Source organism: Ananas comosus, linkage group 10 (genome assembly GCF_001540865.1).
Source record: "Ananas comosus cultivar F153 linkage group 10, ASM154086v1, whole genome shotgun sequence".
Lineage (NCBI taxonomy): Eukaryota > Viridiplantae > Streptophyta > Magnoliopsida > Poales > Bromeliaceae > Ananas > Ananas comosus.
Genome location: NC_033630.1, coordinates 2,591,030 through 2,614,956, shown reverse-complemented (window position 1 = coordinate 2,614,956; position 23,927 = coordinate 2,591,030). Strand labels below are relative to the sequence as shown.

General features: G+C 31.9%; 1 protein-coding gene across 1 annotated transcript; it reads right to left on the bottom strand.

Annotated features, from left to right (window-relative positions):
• On the bottom strand, window positions 309-4,351 carry LOC109716859 (GDSL esterase/lipase At5g45910-like). Its single transcript, XM_020242463.1, has 5 exons — window positions 3,937-4,351; window positions 3,631-3,846; window positions 3,373-3,521; window positions 2,990-3,263; window positions 309-774 (listed from the first exon to the last, which is right to left on the bottom strand). Exons 1-5 carry the CDS (start codon window positions 4,190-4,192, stop codon window positions 545-547), a joined length of 1,125 nt encoding a protein of 374 aa, XP_020098052.1. The 5' UTR covers window positions 4,193-4,351; the 3' UTR covers window positions 309-544.

Here is a 23,927-nt window from a genome sequence, read left to right as displayed (position 1 = left end):
CCATTTAAAAATTTGTTATTTTTAAGAGTAATCAAATCAGTTGTATTGCAGTGCTCTGTAAAATTGCTTAAATTCTTTGTTTTGATTTGATTTTTTTTTCTTTTTCAAAAATATTGTTACTGATGCTTAATCAAATAAGGAAAAACAAAATTCAATACTAATTACCGACCAGAAAAAAATAAACTTAAGTATATGGTCACCTCAAATTTATCAAAGTGAAGCAGAGCTATCAAACTATGAAAAATTTTTTGTTTTGAGGAAAAGATAGTATGCTATATGCTTTGATTATTTATCACACTATGAAAAACTATAGCAAAACCTTTTATAATTTCTCAAATATCACCATTTACCATGTAAATTACAACTGTAATTAATGAATCAAGAAATCATCAATCACTTCTCTCACCACAGTAACTCTCATCTGATCATGATCAAGCCAATTACAAAACAACATACGCTTCTAATCTTGCATGCTACAATTGGCTAACAACTTCTATGCAATCTTATTGGCAAAATATAGTGTTGTAGCTCTCTCTCTCTCTCTCTAAAGGAGTGGTGACCGCAGAATCGGCGGGTCGGCGAAGGGGCCGTAGAGCCACCCCTTGGCGATGTGGCCATACGCGGCTTCGGTCAAGTGAATTCCGTCCCAGCTCCAGTGTGTTGTCGGGTCCGCGCAAGCTACCGCACCCGGGTCGCCGCATTTTGCTGTCAAGTTGAAGTTGTACGTCCCCTCCCCCGTGCCGCAGCATGCCCGCGGAAGCTGCTGTAGAAATCCTGCAGCAAGAGCAAACAAACTCTTAGTTAATTTTGGACAAGTTTCAAAAATGAAAAGCTTTTAAAAACGAGAGCTCTCTCTTTCTCAACTGTTTACTATCGTATCGATATTTTTAGTGACATAACATAAAGTTAGTTATGAGAGATTGGCCCTTCAATTCCCAAATCCATGAATATTTTTATTTAATCTTTATTTAATTTCAGTATTTATATAAATTTAAAAGCTTTAGTCTTACTATCTACTAATGTTTGTATATATTTATGCATATTGCTTTACGTATCACATAGTTCATCTTAATAAAGCTAATTAATGTTTTATTATTCTAAACAAAGTTGGTCGAGCAACTATCCCGCCAACTAAATCCTTTTTTTAAAGCTAAAATTGTATAGATGATAAATAAGAAGATTATAAACTTCAAATAAACAATGATATGTTGGCTTAAATGGGCCAACATCCTGTCCTATAGCGCGAGGTCATATTAGGCCGAGTTATGTTCGAAATGGCATGGGGTTGGGTAGGCCGAGTCATGTTCGAAGTGGCGTGAGACTGATTGGGTCGAGTCACAATCGAGACCTGTAAGCGCTGTATATATCTGTACACTTTAAGTGAATTGGTTGCGTATTTCTAATCACTCGAGCTTTTGGGATTAATGATTAGCGCCAACGATCCGACACGACATAGATCTAATAAATGAGAGTTTTGTCATCCAACTATGTGTTCTTAGAATTAAGTCCCTTCCAAAATGAAACTTGTTGGTGAAAACTCAAAATTTTGAGTGTGAATTTATTTTATTTACACTTTGATGTTTTATTATTTATTATTTATTATTTATTATTTTATTTATTTATTATTTTATTTATTTTATTTAATTTAATTATTTTATTATGTTTCTTAATGAGAAAGAAATTAACGGAATATTTTTTCCGTTTCGTTTCTTCTGCCAAACGGAATTCCATTCTGTTGAGCGGGTTCCGCTACTTTCTCGTAACGAGAAAGAGCGTGAATCCTCTTTCCTTTTCTTTTATCTCTTTTTCTCCCCCGTTAAGCTGAATGATATCAGAAGGATATTAGATATTGATTAATCCTCATCTATTATTATTCTCTTCCATTTTTTAATTTGAATATTCTATTTTGATCTACTGGGTGTTGAGAATCTCCGTCAACCTCCTTCACGATCGTACTCGCAGAATGAGGAATTCCGGCCGTACCTTGGGGTCTTATTTCTGGTTAATCCCGCACGTAAAGACGGGAATACGCCTTAGGGCAGTGCCTCGCACACTTCTAGATTAATATGTTGATATTCTTCTTCCACAATTTTGGGATTTAGCGATTATCTGTGAGTTGATTTATTTGCGTTTATCTGTATGTTTGTTTGTTTTTATTCTTATCACAAAGTTAGTTAGATTTTAATTGCAATCGGATTCTTATACGATATTTGTTCTAACAAAACTTCTGTTGTGAAGGATAATTCTTAGGTATACTATTTGGTTTGGGAATAGAATAAGAGTAGGTATACTATTTGGTTTGGGAATAGAATAAGAAATAGCATGAATATCCCATTATTAATTCCACAAAGTACAGCGGAAACTAATGACATTCCCAATGGAATAGCATATAGCTCAAAATACACACTAGATAATTCTCTCCTTTGTGTATCTATTTTATAGGGTATAGTAAAGTTTAGGTAGCCACATGGATTAAGTTGATATGATGGACAACTTTTAACATTCTTAACCAAACAGTTCTCTTTTAATTATAACACATGATATTTTTTTACAAACAATTCATTACTAACCAAACAGGGTAGAGTCAATAATAAAATACTGAGGTTACCGATCGTTCTTAACGCAAGTGACAAAATAAAATAGTGAGGTAGTGTCCTTTTCTTTTTTTACTGTGATATGTACGAGAGCGGGACAAATGATCAAACAGTTGAATATGAAACTCTTGATAGCAACCTAAATGAATCAAAGGATTTGGCTAACAAGTAGAGGGAAAATTAATGATCAAGAACGAGAACTACACGTCTCCTAAGAAACAAACAAACAGGGGGAAATAATCTAAAAGGAATCTCAATATATATTTTGCAAATTAATTTTTAAAACTCTCTAAGTTTCGCAACATAATCACCAATTCTCAGAATAAAGCTAAAGAATTCAAACGTTAGATTGAAGCAGAGACCGAATTTCGCGAACCGAACATACTATGACTCACCGAATTTCTGCGGTTGCAGCACGAATTGGATGGCCGGGGTGTAGTAATCGGCGTAGATGATCCTCACGGCCGGGTGCTTGCTCCGGAGCCTCTCGACGGCCCGCTGGAGCATCGAATTGTGCACCCACGAGAGCGTGTTGAAGTGCCTGAGGCACCCGCTCCGCGGGCCGTATTTGTCCTCCGTCTTGTGGAACAGCGCCAGGTACACCGGAAAGCACCCGATCGGCAGCACCCCCGGCACCACCAGCTCCACCGCCCCCTCGGCAATCAATTTCTATTGTTCCCCCCAAAAAAGAAAAAAAAAAAACAGACAAAGTTACGCTTTTCGCTGCGAAATCAGCTTGTTTTTGTAACTCAGATCGGAGCAGCAGTAGTGAATGTACCTCTACTGCGCTGGATATCGATTCGACGACGTGAGGAATGATCGAATGCGCCTCTTCCATGCCGCGGCCAGCGAAGAGCGGGGAGTTGTAGTCGTTCCCGCCGAACTCGCCGACGATGAAGAGCGACCGGCCGAAGAAGTCCCTGCACTCTGCAAACCAGCAATTTCGAATAGTGTCGAAAGTGCATCAAATTATTTGAAAACTATATCGAACGACTCCCGAATCGATCGAATTTGAATTCAACTGCTGCAGACGTACCTTGCGGCGAGCTGCAGAGGGACGGCTTCATCTCGTCCAACCATTTCAGCTGGGTGTGCAAGGAGCCGGAGTTCCATATGGTCTTACCGAGCCCCCGCGCCTCGAAGAAGCTGGTGTCGAGCGCGGTCGCGCCGGTTATCGCGAAGTTCGCCCCCCGCGTGAACGTCGCGTTCTTCGCCTTCGACGGCGGGAGCAAAGGCAGGCCCAATTCCTGGGCTGAATACAGAAAAAAAAATTAATTCAAAAAAATAAGCAGAAAATTTAACACAAATGGACGGAAAGAGTGTCGTAGGTATAGTCGCGTACCGATGAAGTCGATCACGAGGCGTCCGTCGGAGCATCGGCCGGTCGGGTAGCCGAAGAAGTTCATGCCATACGGGTAACGGGCGGTGGCGAGGTACGCAGGGATGCCGTCGACGCAGAGGTTCCCCGCGTCGACGAGCGAGTCCCCGAAGTTGAAGATCGCCGCGTACTGCTGCGCCGCGAAAACCGAGCGGCGGCGGAGGAGGAAGCACGAGAAGGTCAGGAAACAGACGAGAAAGTAGTAGACCTTCGCCGCCATGTCGGAGAAGGAACGGCGAGAAAGAAGGAGAAGGAGGGAAGAGGAGGGAGTTGACAAAATTTTGGGGCGTTGGTGGTTGCGAAAGGGAGGGAGCTTCTTGTAACCTCCCTAAAACTCCCCCCCAAAGTTTGATTCCTTGTCCTTTTGATTGGTCATCATCTAATACTTCATTATATATTATTTTTTTTAATAAATTTTAATCAATCAATAATCTTTAATTAAATTTTTTTATGATTCTTTGATTTGGTCGTTCTTGAATAGAAGAGGAGACTAAAAGTAAAAAAAAAAAAGAAAAATCACATGCACGACAGCCAAAGAGCGTATAAAATACGCCCACGTTATGAAGTGTTCTCCGGTAGTTAAGCAGTTACTATCTTTTTTTTCAAAATTATTTATTTTGAATTGTTTTGATTTTTTTTTTAAAGGTAAACTTGTATGCTGACCCCCTCAACTATAGAAACTTCGAGACTGGCCCCTTCAATTTTAAACTTTTTAGTCATAAAATGTGGAGATTTTATCGAGCACAAATGATTAGCAGATAATAGAATTACAAATATTAACAAAATCTTTTACCAAGTAACTATAATAATTTAATTTTTAAAAGTTAAAAGTTAAGAGGGTTCCGAACAAAAATTTTAAAGTTGAGGGGTGCATTTCAAAATAGTCTATAGTAAAGTGGGTTATCCATGCATTTTCACGTTTTTTTTTTTTATTATATACATATTTTTCCTAAAAAAAATAAAAATTATATTTGGGAGCTTGGCATCACGGATTGGGAACGTCAGTTTGAGCTGGAACAATTATAAAAATGGGTTTGGCCTTTTAGTTGGATTTTGACTTTTTTTTTTTTTTTTTTTTTTTTTTTCGTGTGTGTGTGTGTGTGTGTGTGTGTGTGTAAATATGGGGATCATCAACATGTTATTTTTTTTGATAAAATACAATATTAAAAGCTCTAGATTCTGAAACCTTATATTAATTTCTTTTTTAAATGGAAAGTAGAGCTTAAATGCAATTTTGTCATTAAATTATTTTAAAGAAGTAATCTCACAATGCTTATCACATGAACTTTGAATGAGATTTTGGATTTACACGATTCGCCTAATAGCACACCTAACATCAACGTGTATAATAATTAGACTATTTCAACACCCTAATTAAACTATAAACAATCATTGAACATAAATTTTTGAGTTTTAATGGCTTATATATAAATAAATTTCCACAGATGCAAACATGGTTAGGCTTGTATATTATCATTGTACATCACGTAATACATCACTTTAACTCGAGGATCCTATGCTACCATTATTGTACGAATTGTTACGTAAACATATGTTGCTCATTGATTGGTTAAAAAAATCTGATAATTTTAGTTTTTATTGTCTTCAATATAAATTATATAAATACATAACTCTTCTCAGCGAGAGAGTTAATTGTATCACACTTACACCGTATCATCAATAACATTCTTCTGAAAAAAAAAAAATATATTTTTTTTTATCATCAGGTTGAAGACACCACGTCACCAATATAATCGGTGCATTTTAGAAAATTTCCTCCTCGGCCTACGTACTGTGGCCGCAATCAATATCCTACTTGTGAGGTTCAAGTAACATTTTATAACTATAGAAGTACCTACCAATTTGGCTTAAGGTGTAATTAATGAACGCTATCTTTATTGCCCATTGTGTCGAAGAACTAATGAAAGAGTGAGCCAATTTCTGTAGAGTTGGGCGATGATGATGTTTGTTGCTCCCTTTCTTTGACGCTTGTTTTTATCTTTCGTCTTTTCATGTTTTTTCTCTGTATACTTCTCCTTTTTCTATTTTTTGTGCTTTCTCCGTTGTTTTTGCCGCCTCTCGAGGTCTTGACTGCGTCACTTTCTGTAGTTAAATTCACCTACTTAATGAATGAAGCAGGTAGCATGCTACCTTTTTCTCAAAAAAAAAAAAAAATGGCTTAAGGTGTAAGATCAATGTCAAATTCAACAATTTTCTTCTTGGAAATTAGGGTGGCATTTTGGCTTTTTTTTTTTCTGCTTTTCTGGTTGAAAGAAACATCTATGTATCAAAGTCATGAAGTTAGTTGTTTGGCCTAAGAAATTCTACAGAGATCAATCGGAAACTACTGAACAAATTCTAAATAGTTCGGCACAAATATGTTCGAATCAAAAAGTGACAATAGTTGTATAACACTATTATCAATCAAAATTTGTAAGCATATAAGCTAAAAATTTTGAAATTAGTGTGTCTTTTCTTTTGGGGAATCTTGGAAGTTCCCTCAACTGTCGTTCTCACGAAGCAATTAAAAAACAACGAAATAAGCACAACATATTCGTTTTCTTTTGTAACTTTGGGGCTATTATATTTATATATGTATATATATAGCATCTCTACTCACAATTATGGGGTGTAATAATTAATATATGAGGAATACTTCAATACTCTATATAAATCTTGACCATTTATTTTTCTTAATAGATGGTTTAAATTTAATATGATTCTAGAGGTGACCTGTGCTATTGAAGCATAGGTACCATTCACCAAGTATCCATTTAAAGGGTATTTTAGTCTTTGAAAAATAATTTGGTCCACAAAATCGGTTTTATTCAACTAAGAATATTGTGACCCTCTTAAATACCTACAACAATAGTTGAATTTTAAATTACAACCAAACTGCAAATTTAAATTCAAAACAACATTTAAAACTTTATAAATCAAATTTAATTTTTTTGAATATAAAACATAAATTTAAAATAAAACTTTTTGTTCCAATTCAAATTTTCAATTTAAATCAAAAATTAAAATTTGGCTTTAAGAGGTTACCGATTTTTGAACCATCGTGATTACTGAACCACGATAATTATCGTATCATCGGATATATATATATATATATATATATATATATATCACATCTCGATGATACGATAGCCTTCGTGTCTCCTAAACTACGAAAGCTGAAAAACTGGGAACCTAGTTCTTAACATGACAACCCTACTAACGCCAGGAGGTCCCAACTCATTATGGGGATCCCAACTCACCAGGGGTGTCCCATTACATAATTCGGTTTCCAATTTTTACTAATTTCCCTAACTACATTCCCGGTTCGTGGTCTAGGAGATACGAAGGTTATCGTGTCATCGAGAGAGATATAGAGAGAGAGAGAGATGTATATATATATATACATATACATATATATATGTATATATACATGTATCTATGTATATATGTACATATATACATGTATATATGTACATATATACATAGATACATGTATATATACATATATATATGTATATGTATATATATATATACATCTCTCTCTCTCTCTATATCTCTCTCGATGACACGATAACCTTCGTATCTCCTAGACCACGAACCGGGAATGTAGTTAGGGAAATTAGTAAAAATTGGAAACCGAATTATGTAATGGGACACCCCTGGTGAGTTGGGATCCCCATAATGAGTTGGGACCTCCTGGCGTTAGTAGGGTTGTCATGTTAAGAACTAGGTTCCCAGTTTTTCAGCTTTCGTAGTTTAGGAGACACGAAGGCTATCGTATCATCGAGATGTGATATATATATATATATATATATATATATATATCCGATGATACGATAATTATCGTGGTTCAGTAATCACGATGGTTCAAAAATCGGTAACCTAATTCTCTACACGCCAATCCTACTACACCCAGGGAATCCCAACTCACCCACTAACCAATTTATCATACTAGATTGCCCATTTTTACTAGTTTTCCCATCTAGATTACCGCCTTTTGAATCATCGTGGTTCACGAAGCACGATAATTATCGTATCACCGGCCTGAGATATATATATATATATATATCACACTCCGATGATACGATAGCCTTCGTGCCTCGGAAGGCACGAAGGTTGAGCAAAAGCTACAACGCTGAAAGCTTAACAGCTAGCCGAGTCAATTTGAACTAGATCTCATAAACTTCATGGATTTTTTATTTAAAATATTAAAAAACTATAGTAAACGGATCACTAGCTTCCCCGAGTTTTAGTTATTAAAATTACCAGCGTCACTCGGTAAACGTTCAAATTGCCACATCTTTATAGGTTTAATGCACTTTAAAACTATTTTTTAAGAAATACGATATATTTTGTTCTAGTTATAGAAACTAGATTTTAAAATTGCAGTATAATAGTGCAAAACATTCTAAAAATAAAAGTCGGCAACTAAAACTCGGGGAAGCAAGTGATTCGTTTATTATAGTTTTTTAACGTATTAAATAAAAGATCCATGAAGTTTATGAGATTTAGTTCAAATTACCTCGGCTAGCTGCTAAGCTTTCAGCGTTGTAACTTTTGTTCGACCTTCGTGCTTTTCAAGGCACGAAGGCTATCGTATCATCGGAATGAGATATATATATATATATATATATATATAGTAGATGCGAGGGATTTCTCTGGGTTCTATCACAGTAAATTGTTCAATTAAAACATCCGGGAATCTAATTAATTAATTATTATTGGTAATGAAATAATTAATAATTAATGATTAGAGCTGTGGGAATATTAATTACGAAGGATTATCGAAGTGAGTTAATAGAAGGAGGTATAGTTCACATTGATATATCGAAACTATGCTCATACCATTAAATGATAATTAAACATCAACGTTTTCGTGCTATAATTATTTCTACTGAATTTAATGATTTGTATAGTATTTCTTATGCATGCGTACAAATGTTATCATTAAAAAAGAGGACGATACGATTTGCCAGCTTCAATTTGAGGCTGAGCCAGTTTTCTTGCAAATAACGCGCACCGTTTGGTACTCAATTTCTAAAAAACGTACTAAGAGCAATTAAGGCCCAGGTTTTGTATGCGTGTGTGCGTTACGCTTGTCTTTACAATGTATTATTATCTAAAACAAAAGTTATAATGGTGTTATATATGTATGTATATATATATATATATATGTATATATATATATATATATATATATATATATATTAACTTAAAGATAATAAAGCTTTCATACTTCCACAGACATGAATATTTAATAAAAGCTACTACTTTTTAATCTAAGGCACTAACTAAAGTAATCTGTATTAAATAGTATAACCTTGATAAATATTTAATTTGAAATATTATAAAACTGAAGTAAACAGATTATTTGCTTATCGGAGTTTTACTTATTGATCTTTATTTTTAGAGTATTTTAATTACTATTTTTTAAATTTAAAGTTTAGTACTCATAACTAGAGTGATGACTACAATTTATCTTTAAAAGATAATTTTAAAGTACATTGAACTTAACAATCTTTGATAACTTGAACTTTTGTATAGTGTAGCTAGCAATTTTATTAATAAAAACTCCAGAAAACTAGTGCACCATTTACTACAGCTTTTTAATACTTTAAATTAAAAATCTATCAAAATTATCGTAACTAATATATGGATTGTCTGGTCTAGCAGTTTAGCTTATAGGATAGTAGCTTTTATTAAAAATTCACGCCTCTGGAGGCATGAAAACTTTTATGTTTGCCGTATGAAATGTATATATATTATATTTTTTAACATTGAATTTAAACTTAAATACAGCTTATAAACTCCTCGTAGAGAGAGGACATCGTCGCCTACCCCTATCCATTGTTGCAGGTGAGCGACAACCACCACTTCTCGCACCCTTATTTGGAAAGGTAGATTTTCAATGGGTGTAGTTGACATCTTAAATTATAAAAGAGTTTTAAAAATTAAAAAACATTTTTTTTTTTATAAATAAAATAAATTAGGTGAATAAAAAGAAATAGGGTAGTGAAATAAAACCGGTGCAGTATCTCAATCTTAACCTTACCATCGAAAAGTAAAAACATACCTCGGCTTAAAACCCCTAAGGGTTTTTGGTGGGGTAAAAAATAGTTATAAAGTTTTCGCGGGAGGAGGAAAAGTTTCATCTCTTGCCGGCGTTCGTACTCCGCGAAATGCTTTTTCGGGGATGAAAAGTAGCTATAATGCTTTTGTTCTATATAAATATCTATCTATATATAGGAACAACTTCACTTTCCTGATTTTACGGGAACCCACCCCGTGGTCTATAAAAAGGATCCTACTTACCAACCCTGAACCCTTCCCCCCTCCCTAGCAGGTAAAAAAATAATTTGTTTTTCTACAATAAATTAATGAATTTTCAACTCCCTAATTTAATTATGATCAAACTGGTAAACACATCCGCGCACCAGCACACAACATGCGCTTCCCCGTTCAACCTTTAAAGCATTTGATAACAATTATAGCTAATTATTTATTTAATGTGAAAACAAAATAAAAAAAGGATAATGGTGTGACAAAGATCATTAATTATTTAATTGTCAATTACCGAACCCTTTTCTTATTAACCTAAACTATATATGTTAAAACCAACCTATAAAATAAAGTTTAAAAACTAGGTTAAACAAACCTATAGAAAGACACAAATTTTATATTTTCAAACCAACATAATAATTTAATATGCATGCTGAAGAGACATATAGATCTAAAAATCTAAGTTAAACTAAGCAAGTAGACTTTGGTTTAAGCCGACTCAGGTTTTATATTAATTGAGTATAAGCTAGTATTTATGAGTCGACACATCGAATATTCTCAATAATCTTTGTTTCTGTAATGGTATGGCACATCTTGTTGATCAACTAGAAGATGATTGGCTTGATATGCCGAGCTTAAGTTTAGGTAGAGTTACACTTTTATCTAAAACTAAGCACGCGAGACTCTAGATGCCAGATTGTCTTTTAAGATAAACATCACTTTTTCTATAAGAGCTAGAAGAATCTAATTTAATTTACTCTCACATAGTTTATCACTTGATCCGCTCCACTACCGTGTACAAGTGACAACGATGGGGTAAACTTTCCCCATGTGGCATCTTTTTCGATGTACCGTTATGATACAGTACAAAAACCAATTCAGAGAAAAGTACGGTCGATTACACGTAAAACAGGAGTAATGGTTTAATAAAAGAGTGTTTCAACCCCCCAAAAAAAAAAAAGTATAAATAAAAAGAAAAAGGAAAAAAAAATAAGGGTTTTTTACAATTGAATATCCTAGGTTAATATATATGTAGTAACCCAATGATTAATTACTTCGTTATTTATTCTGTAACTTAGAAAAGGGTGAAAACGGTAACCGAATACCTTACGACTACTACCGGTACTTGACTAATTAATTTTGTGGTTCTTTCGCACGACAGGGAAAGATTTAAGTACGATTAATAATAAATTAAATTAATAGGGAAAAAAATGAGAAATAAAAAAGCGGCCTTTGTAAAGTGAAATAGCTCATAGTTTGGTACTCTTAAAGATGCGGTTAATCGCTTTTACCGTGCAGCGCATTAGCGCATCTAGTTAAACTAAGTTTTGCCGTCTTAATCTAGTTGTTCTTCTTTAGTTAATTCCGGATTTTTATTTGATCTCAATTAATTTATACACTCCATTATTTTGATTTATTAATTTTTCTTTACTTTAAATTCTAGTCTTATCGAAGTCTCGTTTCAATCATCCTCTCGTTTCTTCCTTTTGATTCGTTTTTGTCTTAATTTTATATTGACGTATAAAAGATGTATTTTAATTTGAGTGTTAAAAATCACATCCATAATAAACCGTTCCTTAATGTACTTTCTCAGCAAAAGAAGTTTTTGAATTTGCCAATCTTTTGCAACAAAAATTATAAATATAAGCTGTGAAGAAAAGGTAAGTACTTACCTGAGCTCTGAAAAAACTGCTCGCTTTTATTTGGAGGGTGAGACTATGATATTCTTTAATATATTTTGTTAGCAAAAAAAGTTTTTTAAATTTAATAATCTTTTCCTATAGAAATTACAAAAATAAGTTGTAAATTAATAAAGAAAATTTTATATTATATATATTAACTTTTATTTAAAAAACTTTTGCAAATCGTTACTATTAGTACGTAAAGTTAGCTTTTAACTGCGTTTTATACGGGGTACACCACCCTGGCTACACATTTAATGTTGGTTGTGTACAACCACAAGTAATTTTTCAGCCACACAAATTCGTAAATGAAAAGGGGCAGTGCTTGCTAGGGACACCGTGCCTCAATAATCGTGAGGCCTTTGATAACGGACGTGGTCCACGTAGTTATGGTGAGTACGTGGTGTAACTCATAGTTAACTAATAGTTAACTAATAATCATTAGGATTTTAGAAACAAATCTTATAAACTAAACGATGGGGTTTAATCCCAAATAAATCGATAACCCCTAAGTTTTATGGAATGTTCTAAAATTTTTTAATCTCAAAGCTCGTAAATCGAACAGCCGTCAAAGACTTACTTCTCGAATCTTTAGTTTTTTAAATGTCTGTTGAAATTAAAAAGATTTTTTCCATAATACGTATTATACAATTTTTTTATTTATAATTTTTAACGATCAAACTTTTAAATGATAGATTTATAATCCATGAGGACTTTTAAGTTACAATTATTATCTGCCATTATTTTTAATAATGATGTGTTTTTTTTTTGTTTTAAGTTAAGTATTTGAATCTATAAATATTCGAAACCAAAACATTACAGATTAAAAAAACTTAAAATCTCTTCCGCAAGTTTTTTAAATTTAAGATTAAGAACTCTTGACAAAAAGAATTTTTTCCTTTTTGTTTTTTTGGCAATAACCACACCACGTACATACATGCCCATTTGGCCCACGTACTTAAAATGTAGCGTTCATCGCCCCTCCGGGGCCTTTGGGTTGATTAGTGCAAGGCGGTGCATTCGTGTTCGGCGCCTCCTGCAATGGAACTGAGAAGAGCAAACTTGGCATCGGGGCATCAGCTTGTGCACATGTCCCGTACCCCCAGCACCCACCCCTGGTAAGGGTTCCTCGGTGCGTGGCGGTGCACACGACTAACACCACTGCACCGTAGGTAGCGAAGCGCGAACCAGGGGCCTCCTCGGCAAGCTATGCCTTGTTTTTCTAAGCGCTTGACACTATATATTTTTCCTTAAAAATAAAAAAAGAAAAAAATAGAATGTAATTTTTTATTATATTCTTCCTATAAAAATGTCATTTTAATGTTTGAAATGAACGTTTTCACTTTTTATAAAACAAGCGAAAATATACTCAAACTAACTAAAGTTAATACACGGATGAAAATGGTTTTATAAGTAAGCATAAGCATAGTATAGTAAAATTATGAAAATTAAATAAGACATACAAACTCGCATTTATTTAACAAATTTCATCTTTCATTACGATTCACGTATAGTTTTGTATAAAAATTATTAATAGTACTACTTTTAGAATCTTTGGATCGATTAATTTGGTTAGTTTTCTATAATAAATACGGTACGATAGAGTTTTTATATTATAAACTAAAAAAAAAAAACCCACATGTGAAACCAGTTTTGGAATTATAACTTAATCGTTTTTGTTTTAATTTAGATCTAAGTTTAGTAGAATTAATATCTATTACTTTTTACTGATTTTTGATACATCATCCTTAGTATTACTGTATTATTTTTCTGTACCATTAATTCTAGGAGTTTAATTGAGGTGCATTCATGTTTTGAGGGTTGAGCCCCGAAAATAATTAAATAACCCGTCACTGGTACTAGTGATCTCAACTGTTTTCCGGAGATGACTAGTTATATAAATCGAGCTTTCACCTCATTTGTAATTTTTATAATTTAAAGAGCTTGATTTCACCGTTACACTGTACGTCAAGTATTTCACGGGGTTTTATTATAATAATTGCTGAAATGCAATATGTGTTTTATAAACTATAATGTAACTCACTTGTTAATGAATATATTTTTTTCGATTTAATATCTTTTTGAGAGATATTAAAAAAAAAAGAAAACCTGAAAGTTTTTAGATATAAAACACAGAATTTTAAAACTTTTATAAAAATCTCCCCATGCCATAATTGCCTCTCCCGTTTTATTAGTTTAACAGGAATAAAGAAGCGATTTTTATAAAACTTTCTAAAAAAGCTATATTTAATATTTCTTAACTATCTTATCATTACTTTATGACTAGCTCCTCCCATTTATATTATTGAACTTTATAACTCTGTCCATTTTATATTCAAAAACTTTCAATACTTCTTTTTTATTTTTTTCTTATAAAGATAAAAAAAACGAAAGAGGCAACAAAAACGGCGGAGAGCTCCAGAACTGACGCAGTGAAAGACATCAATTTAAGTCGACGAATTACTTACTTCGTCCATCGTACGATGGAAAAAGAGTTTATTTCTCAGTATACCGAATTACACATTCTAGTGACAGTTTAAGCTGTATAAAAGAAGAACCTTCACAAATCCCACCGTAAAACCGAAAAAAAAAAAGACGAAAAGACCAACTTTCTTAGACTAGAAACAGAGGTGGTCAGAACTTCAAGCAACAAACCCCATTCTTTAAGACGTCTCTAGATTTACCCCGGGATGACTTGTGTGAAGATTTACCAAAACGTGTTTATACAAGCTCAGTGTTCCACTGTAATAAACAGTATCGAGGATAATAGTTAATTTGAAACATAAGGTGATACTCAATTTTTAAAACTTTAATCACACAGAAAAGAAAACCCCTTAAAACATATCAAGGGAATTGAAAACAAGAGTGCTTCGTTAATTAATAGTTGCTTAAATCGTATTGTATAAGCAAAACTAATAACATTAATTTAACCACCAACAATATAAAGATATACATAGTATATAATACTACACATTGAGTATAAATACCCAACAAATATTAATTAGATACTCTCATTATGAAGTTATGAAATATATTTAGAACTGGTAAATAAAAAGAATTATCTACCAAATCTAAATTATACTAAGATCTCCACTGGACACGATAACTTCGTAACCATGGTAAGTGGTCCATAGATAAATTTCCCATAAAACCAGAAACATTTTATAAAACCAAATGTTTAATTTAACCAAAATAAGTTGATTCTTATAACACTAGAAAAATTTACGGATGTCGTTATCAACCTAAAATTTAATGTTGGTTTAACATTTAAATTTAAGTTTTGTTGTAAATTTTGAATTAATATTTAGTTTAAATTAAAAAAACTTATATTTTGTATTTAAATTTTATTTTGAAAAACAAGGTTAAGTTTAAAAGTTAAATTTAGTTTTTAATTTTAAACCGAAATTCTAATTTTCAAGTTAAATCTAAGTTTAAATTTTCAAATTATATTTAAAGTTTTAATTTTAAAATGTAATGTTCTGGTTGAAGTTTTTAATTTAAATTTAAGTTATCAAAAAATTCGACCTATGAATTGTTTAACCCAAAATAGATTAAACTATTCAATGGTTTCATTTATTCTATAAATTATAAATATCCTACGAGTGTTTAAACCATTTATCATATATGATGATTAAAAAAAAAAGTTATAATAGTATAATTAAATAAGTTTAGCCATTGGACAAGTTGTCCAATGAAGTACATTTTGGGTTAATATGGGAAATGATTAATTCTTAATTTAAAATTATAAATATCACATAACTTCCAACTTCGTAAGGAGTTTGATTCTAGTATTAGGTTGTTGGAGATATCAATGATGTGATAATTAATCCAACCACAATATTTAATAATAAGAAGCATTATAACCACAGTTTAGTTACCAAAAAAAAAAGGGTTTTGGATTTATTTTTAAATTCCTTAGAATAATGGTTGGTATGATCTTTCTGATCCCTCCCCGGGATCGAAAGGTGGCTCAAAGAAACTCCAACGCGTTAGCAGTTGGTTAAGCTTAGAAAACAAATAGTGAAAAAAAAAAAAAAAAAAAACTCTCTATCCATAAAATATTTTCTCTTATTATATATATATATATCGTACAAATAGTGAAAACAAATAGTGAAAATAAAATTTTTTATAAAATTTTTTATAATGTACTTCCTACCATTTTATTGAACACTATATTATAATCTATTAAAGAAGGTGTTTTACATTCTCCGAACCATAGTGAAACGAGTTTTCTTTTACTAGCTTTTTGTTATTTTTTCACTTTTAATTTTGTAGTTTTTAATCGTTCTGCATGTTAATGGTGAGCAAAAGTCTTTGTTCCTACAGCTTTTTAATTGGTCGCTACTAACAGAGTAATCAACGGGGGCAATATACTAATAACTTTACTACCTATAACGTGGCTGGCAGGTATCTCGTTCACCATTTCCCGTACCACCAACCATGGGCTCTAGGTTCAAGCTTAGGATTAACTAATTGTAAAGGTCGATTCAAATAAAGATTTACTTTATTTACTTCGCCCATCGCACGATGGATAGATTACCATTAAAAATATTCACTCTAGCTAGTGTAATATATAATATCTAAGTAAATCCCTCCCAAGCCTAGATGCTAGCTAGAACTTTAGCTCGGGTTGCTCTCAACGTATGACCACGGAGTTTTAATACACTTTCCGAAGCTCTTAACGTTGAATAAATAAGCTTGTATTTTTTCGGTCTTAAAGCTGTTTATTTACATTTTTTATAGGATAGTTAATTCTTCAATTAATCGTCCAATTTAGTACGGTCCATTGTGATTGTTAATTACGCCCCTTTCGTATTCTCTTTTGGAAATTTCGAAGACGAAGTTCGAAATCGTCTCTTCACTTACTCTCCGTTTCACTGCACTAGTACTTCGAATATAATGTTTAAAAATTCCAGAAGAAGGTTGTCGAGATGAACTTCTAATTAGAACGTTTTCAGATTAAATTCAAGGTTTACTTAGAAGGTATAAGAATTAGTAAGTCTTAGACGTTTTAACTTGTATTAATTTTAGTAATTATGTAGTACTAGTTAGGTTTCTAACGTCTATGTAAAGTTGTATCCCTTACAAACCAAACCACATTCACCTCCTCACCTTGAATTCAAAGCAGTGAAAGCCATAAATAAAACAATATTCAATTTTTTTATTATATTGAGTTCAATACATGCAATCTGGGGGTGAAACGGATAAAAAATGAAAGAGGAGATCTCATGGATTGAATTCAGGGTGGTGTGAATTTTAAAAAGATTTGTAAAATAATCTATAATTTTAGATTTGAGATGAAAGAGATCTTACTTCATTTCCAAAAAAAAAAAAAAAAATTTGTTACCTAATTATAATGAAGGTTTGTCGTTATTCACTAAATTAATAAATTATCCTACCTAAAATATCCCTATTCAAATGGTGATATAAAACCTCCATTGTCCTAGGTGAATAAATGTGGTTTTGTTTATTACTTTGATTTTTTTGATTAAAAAAGTCGTAGTGTAATGTGGTTTTGTTTATATTCTTCACTAACTTAAATTAAAAGTCCAATATGTTCAATGTAGTTTTATTTGTTGTTTTTCTATTTGTGTGAAGTCTCTTTGAGTTTGTGGCAATAGGAACTTAATGTAATCTAAATCTCTAAGCAGATAAGTTTGAGAGTATCACTTTGATTGGTTACAATAGTCAACACAGTGAGACTAAGAAAGAAGTAATTTATATATATATACATCATGATAGTGTTAGGATCCTTCGTTGTACATGTGTGTTCCCAGATCGAGGCTCGAACACCGTTTAGCACACGGCGCAGGCACGACACGCTCGGTACCTTTTTTACGTAGTCCGGGTCCAAATTAATAAGTTAAAGCTCCTTTTTACAATCACTTTAATTGGATAATGCACATAGAACTTAATAACCTAGAATGAGAGGGAAATACAATAAAAGTTTTAAAAGTGTGTTTAATTAAACACCGATTTTGCCTCCCGAGTGACAACTAGATGCACCCACAGCACCGTGTTAAAAATAACATGTCTGGTCAAATCTACTCAGACCTTTATAAAATCGACATCTGTTAAACTTGACGAATATACAAATATAAAAAAAAAAAAATAAGGTTCAAGTTATTTCTCTTCTTGTTAATTATAACCTACCTAAACTCTGAGTTTTAAAACTTCTCCGTTTATAAAATACATGATATGGGAATTGCTCATATCATTTTAAAAGCGTAATAATAACAACCCCTGTTTCTGGTCCCTGGAGTGGTTTGGTTTGCTAAATAAACACACGTAATGTAAAGAGAACAAGAGAACTAGAAAAGATAGTAAAAATTAATTCCATTATTTAATCTTAAAAAAAACCGAAAAATATACCATTATATATTCATATAAAAGAGAAAAAAAAAAAGAAAAGATAATAAGTAAACAAAGAAATATTAATCCCCAATTACGAATTACGAGCGTAAATTCCGAACAAAAACGAACGTTCGTATACTTAACGAGGAAAGCCTCCGCTGTCCCTGTAGTTTGGCACGGGTGGGTTTAATTATATTTAAAACCCACGCAGCATCTACTGCTCCGATGTACGTTACGTGTCATGGATACTCCTGGTTTTATTTGTTATTTTTTTTTTTTTTTGATTTTTTTTTTTTTTTAATACTTCCTAGTGTACTGTACTGGGTGGGTTTCTGAATCTTGGCAATGGCTGTTTCCCTTGCACAATCCTGTATTCTGAAACGCCATAACAACAAAAGGGAACTTATCAAGTTGTTATAATTACCTCTAAATAATAATAATAATAATAATAATAATTAGGGGAGTCTTTTTGATAAAACGTAGTACCTAGGTTGATATCCCAATAAAATAAACGTACATACATATTCGAATATCTCTAGAGTTCTATATAATGTATATACTCCTTAAGAAGTTATGAGGTATATTTAGAACTGGTATATAAAAAGAATTATCTACCAAATCTAAATTATACTAAAATCTCCACTGGACGATGACTTCGTATCCATGGTAAGTGGTCTATGGGTAAATTTCTCATAAAATCAGAAACATTTTATCAAACCAGGTGTTTTAGCCAAAATAGGTTGATTCTTATAACACTGGGAGAATCTTACGAAGTTATGTGGTGTTCATAATTTTATTGGCTAAACTTAATTAATTGTACTGTTATAACTTTTTTTTAATCATACATGGTTTAAACAGTCATAGGAAATTTATAAATTATAGAATAAATGAAACAATTGAATGGTTTAATCTACTATGGGTTAAATAATTCATAAGTAGAGTTTTTTTATAACTTAAATTTAAATTAAAAACTTTAATCATAACATTACATTTTAAAATTAAAACTTTAAATATAATTTGAAAATTTAAACTTAGATTTAACTTGAAAATTNCAAATTTTTTATAATTTTTTAATATCATTAATTTGTCAAATATTCAAAGAATCTAAAAATTGATTATTTTAATAGCTGATGTGATATATTTGTAAGTTCAACGGTGTAGAATAATTCAAATTAAGTAAAATTTTACGTATCATCAAGAGTCGGATTAGTACTTTCGATCTTAAATTTAAATTTTTTTACTATTTTTTATAAAATTTTTATTTTCCATTTAATGACTACTCGTTTACTACGCAAATAAAATTAAAAAATTATTAAATTTGATTTCTATATAATTGTAATAATATAGATCATGTCTAAAATAGCTTATCGTTAAATTGTATATCATCTAATCAAAATAACTCCGTACTTTCTGAAAGCATACAAGTCTAACTCTCTCTCTTTCTCTCTCCGTACATAGAAATATTAATATAAGGGTTTTTTTTAAAATTGTCCTTTAATCTCTCACGAAGTTGGAGAAGGTCAATTTATTAATGTCGTGTAATTAATTAAATGCTTCCTTTCTTTATCACTGGATCGATCTGTGAAAATTCAACAATTATAAACAATCTGACCCGTTCATGAAACCCACATGCTTCCGTGTACGCAATTGCTTATCAAGTTTCAACTTCAATTAATTGCTAATGAGATCCCAAAACACAATTCGTCTAGTCATTAAGTATCTGAAAATTGAGTAACATTATGTTCGTAAATTTTGAGTTTGGTTTTTCAAAATATAACTTTATAAAGAAAATAGCACTTTCGGTTTTTAAATTTTACAGTCACAAAATAAAAATTGTAAAAAAAAATAATTTTTCATACTATTTCGAGGAACCGAGTCAAATTCTTGCGCTCTCTCAATACAATCAACATTGAATATAAAGAAAAAGAGCTTTTCCTAAATATCACTATTTGCACTTGTGGATCATTAAATGCTTCTTGTTTGTCTCTAAGTAGTTCTCCTTCCTGGGGAAGTACAGAAGAGCAGTTAGATGCTTGGCTTAACCCGAACCTCGGGCCTCACATTGCGGGTCCACAAATGATTTAAGTGTAACATTATTAAACTATTAAACTACACTAATTATAATACGACCAAGGAAAAGTCCATAGCCATCGCAAAATAAAAAAATCATGAATGATCGTACGCGAATCTCATAAATTATCTTCAAATTTAGTTAAGTAATGACACCTGCATAATGCACCAACATGTTTACATATAGTCATTAATTTAATTATGTTGTATGACATATAAATAATATGCGGTCCAAAAACTAAAAATACTAATTTTTTATCGACCAATTAATAATTATATAAAAGCAAAAAGTTGACGAAAATGAATAATTTACATAGTATCTACTAATAAAAGAATAATCAAAGAAAAATAAAAAGGCAAAGTGAAAAAAGAGAATTCGTAATTATTTGGAAGAGAATTGTAAAAGGAAAAAAGAACTATACTTTAATCATTGATTGAAGTTGTCCTTTTCTTCTCTATATAAATGGAGATAGAATACTCAAATTATTTAATCCAAATAAATTTATTTTGTTTAGAACTCACTTTCATTCTATTTCAGTATATCTCTATAATCTTACCTAGTTTAATTTAATTTCTAGTGAGAGTCAAAATAGGATCAAATAATAATATAGTTTTATCTAGCTTAATTTAAGTAGAAAACTAAGGTTGATCTTTCTCATAAATTTAAATCTGATTTAAAGAAAATACTAAGTAATCTCTATCTTATAGATTTAATTGTACTTATCAAAAATTTTAATTTTTTTAGATATGTTTTCTGCAACAGTGATGATGTGGATTTACGAAATTGCTTAAAACTTTTCATTATATGTATATTATACACTGATGACATTGATGGTTGATATAGATGAGTAAGTATGATATGAATAATGGCTAGTAATTGGCCAAATTATAACTAGAAAAGGCTAATAAAAACAAGAAATATTTTTGCAACTTCTTCTGAAGCACAAGTATCTGTGCATTATTCTAGATGTTCATAGGATTGCAAAAAATATTTTAATTTTTTTTAGAAATATATATTTAGAAAACATTTTTAATTATTTCTTATTAATTTAGTCTAGTTCCACCAAACCTACATCATAGAATAGATAGTTTGGGTTCAATTGGGCCTCTGTTTCGAAGAAGCTATTGGGTGGAAACTAAAAAAGATTGGTAGTGTCCACGAGCCCACTAATTATTGGAATGTGAAATAAAAATATGATTAAATAAATTTTAAGTGATTAATCATAGGATGCTTAGTTTGGGAAACATTACCTCCAAAGAGTATTAAAGTCTCGGTTTCTAAACATTTTTTAACTAATTTACAAATTTATTCCGGAGACCGGAGGTCGAGAGTTCAATCACTGGCTATCGCTATAGAAATTAAATAAAAAAAAAAAAGAAAATGGCCTATGGGCCGATTTATGGATCACGCCCACGATATTTTTCCCCGGTCGAGCCTTATTTTCGTCCGACAAATTTTCACGGTGCGGTCCAGAATCTTCTAACCTGGTTCAATCCTGATCACAGTCTAAAGTGGCTGCCGGCCGATCTCCGGCGAACGGAAATAATAGTAAGTCTAAGATCGGTCTGGATTTATTTCGGGGCTTTAATTTTCCGGCCCAACCCATGGCTATTAACGTTACTGGGCCTGACTCGAAGCGAAAAATAATTTCAGAGTATATCCCAATTTATATAAACTACTTCATTGTTCTTAAATCTATGAAGTTTCTCTTTTTTTATTATTTCCCCTCTTTGATAGGAGAATAAGGAGTTCGACCATTTACAACTAGGGATGCCGATGAGCCGGACGCCGGCGAGCTTGGGCGGCTTGTGTTCGGCTCGTTTCATAAATGAGGCGAACACGAGTTGGCTTGTCAGATTATCGAGTTGAAAAATTCAACTCGTGTTCAACTTATGTCCTAAACGATCCGAACACGCGCTGACTTATTAAAATATCGAGTCGAAAAATTCAGCGATATTCAATTTGCTTATCAACAAGCAACAAGTTGAACACGAGCTGGCTCACGAACAACAAGTTAAAAGAACTAGAAATAATATATATATATATATATATATATAGAATTGAGCTCCTATGCTTTTAAAAGTACCAAGTCATTGGTGCTTGTAAGTTTTTGGCTCTTGGATTAAGGAATGTGCGGTTAGGATGATGTGGGCCCCCTAGGGTTAAGTGGTTAGTTGGTTGAATAGTATAATCTAACGGGTGAAACTGATTAAAGGCGTAGATCTAACGGTAAAAAATTCACAAGCACCAAGTGCTTAGTACTTTTATAAGCACCATAGCCGGACTCATATATATATATATATAGAGAGAGAGAGAGAGAGAGAGAGAGAGAGCTAGTCTCCTATACTATCTATAAGACCGGGGCTTCGATACTATAGTCTCATTTTCGATCTTAGGGTGTTCAAATCAACGATTCACACCATTAAAACTGATCTAGGGTATTTAAAATTTTTAGAAATAAAATTTTATATTTTTTCGATATAGTTTACTTTATGATCAAACAATTTCAAAATTGTTAATTTTCAATGGCTAGTTTGGAGTTTAACGGTGTAGAAGAATCTAAATTTCTTCAAATTTTGATAGAAAATATTTTAAACTATTTAGATTAAGGTTAACATTCTTGATCTTAAATTTAAAAGTCCTATGCCTCAAATTTTAAAGAATATTCAATTTTCACCGTCCATTTTTACATAATTTATTTACTAAGTAAACAATGTTGAAAAAAACTAAAATTTTATTCCTAAAAACATCATATACCTTAGATCATATTTAACGGTGTGGATCGTTAATTTGAACAACCTAAGATCGAAAACAAGACTATAGTACCGGAGCTCCGGTACTATAGATAGTATAGTAGCCTAATTCTATATAATAATAATAATAATAATAATAATAATAAATTTATAAAATTTTACCTATTAGACTTTGATCTAATAGTTAAAATTTTATATATAAATGGACCTTTTTATAGTTGAGTTAGGCTTTATATTAAAGATAGATAAAAAATCAAATAATAAAATCTGTATTCTATATAATTATTTATTTATATACAAAAATATAAAATATATAAATATAAAATATTTATATTTGAGTTGTCTTGGAACCAAACATGAGCGAGCTCACCAACTCGCATTTGGCTGGTTTATTAAACGAGTTGAAAATTCAACTCGTATTGGACTCGTTTACTAAACGGGCAGTTTGATCTCAAGCTCATTTCAAGCCGAACACGAGCTAACTCAGAAACAGCAAACTAGATTGTCACTCCTATTTACAACCCTATATAGTGTCTCATCATCGAAGCCATAACCCCCTATATATTCTCAACTCAGGTGTACTTTTATTATTAGAATACTAGTAATTTAACACTTACTGAGATAAAATCAACTTATAAATTAATGTTGACGGCTTAACCTCAAGTCAAAGCGTAGTACAATCTGAGGTACTAGCGTGATTTTTTTTCTCATGTTTGCTTGATAGAAAAGTATAATTATGCTAATTTGGATTCTCATCTGATGTAGATTATGCTAAGATTATTTTCGGACAGTTTAGTAGCAAATTAATTATAATTT

Coding starts and splice junctions, on each gene's coding strand:
- LOC109716859 (XM_020242463.1), bottom strand. CDS start 4,192: ATGGCGGCGAAGGTCTACTACTTTCTCGTCTGTTTCCTGACCTTCTCG. Junction 3,264..3,372: donor CGATATCCAGCGCAGTAGAG/GTACATTCACTA, acceptor GGGGAACAATAG/AAATTGATTGCCGAGGGGGC. Junction 775..2,989: donor GCTGCAACCGCAGAAATTCG/GTGAGTCATAGT, acceptor CTCTTGCTGCAG/GATTTCTACAGCAGCTTCCG.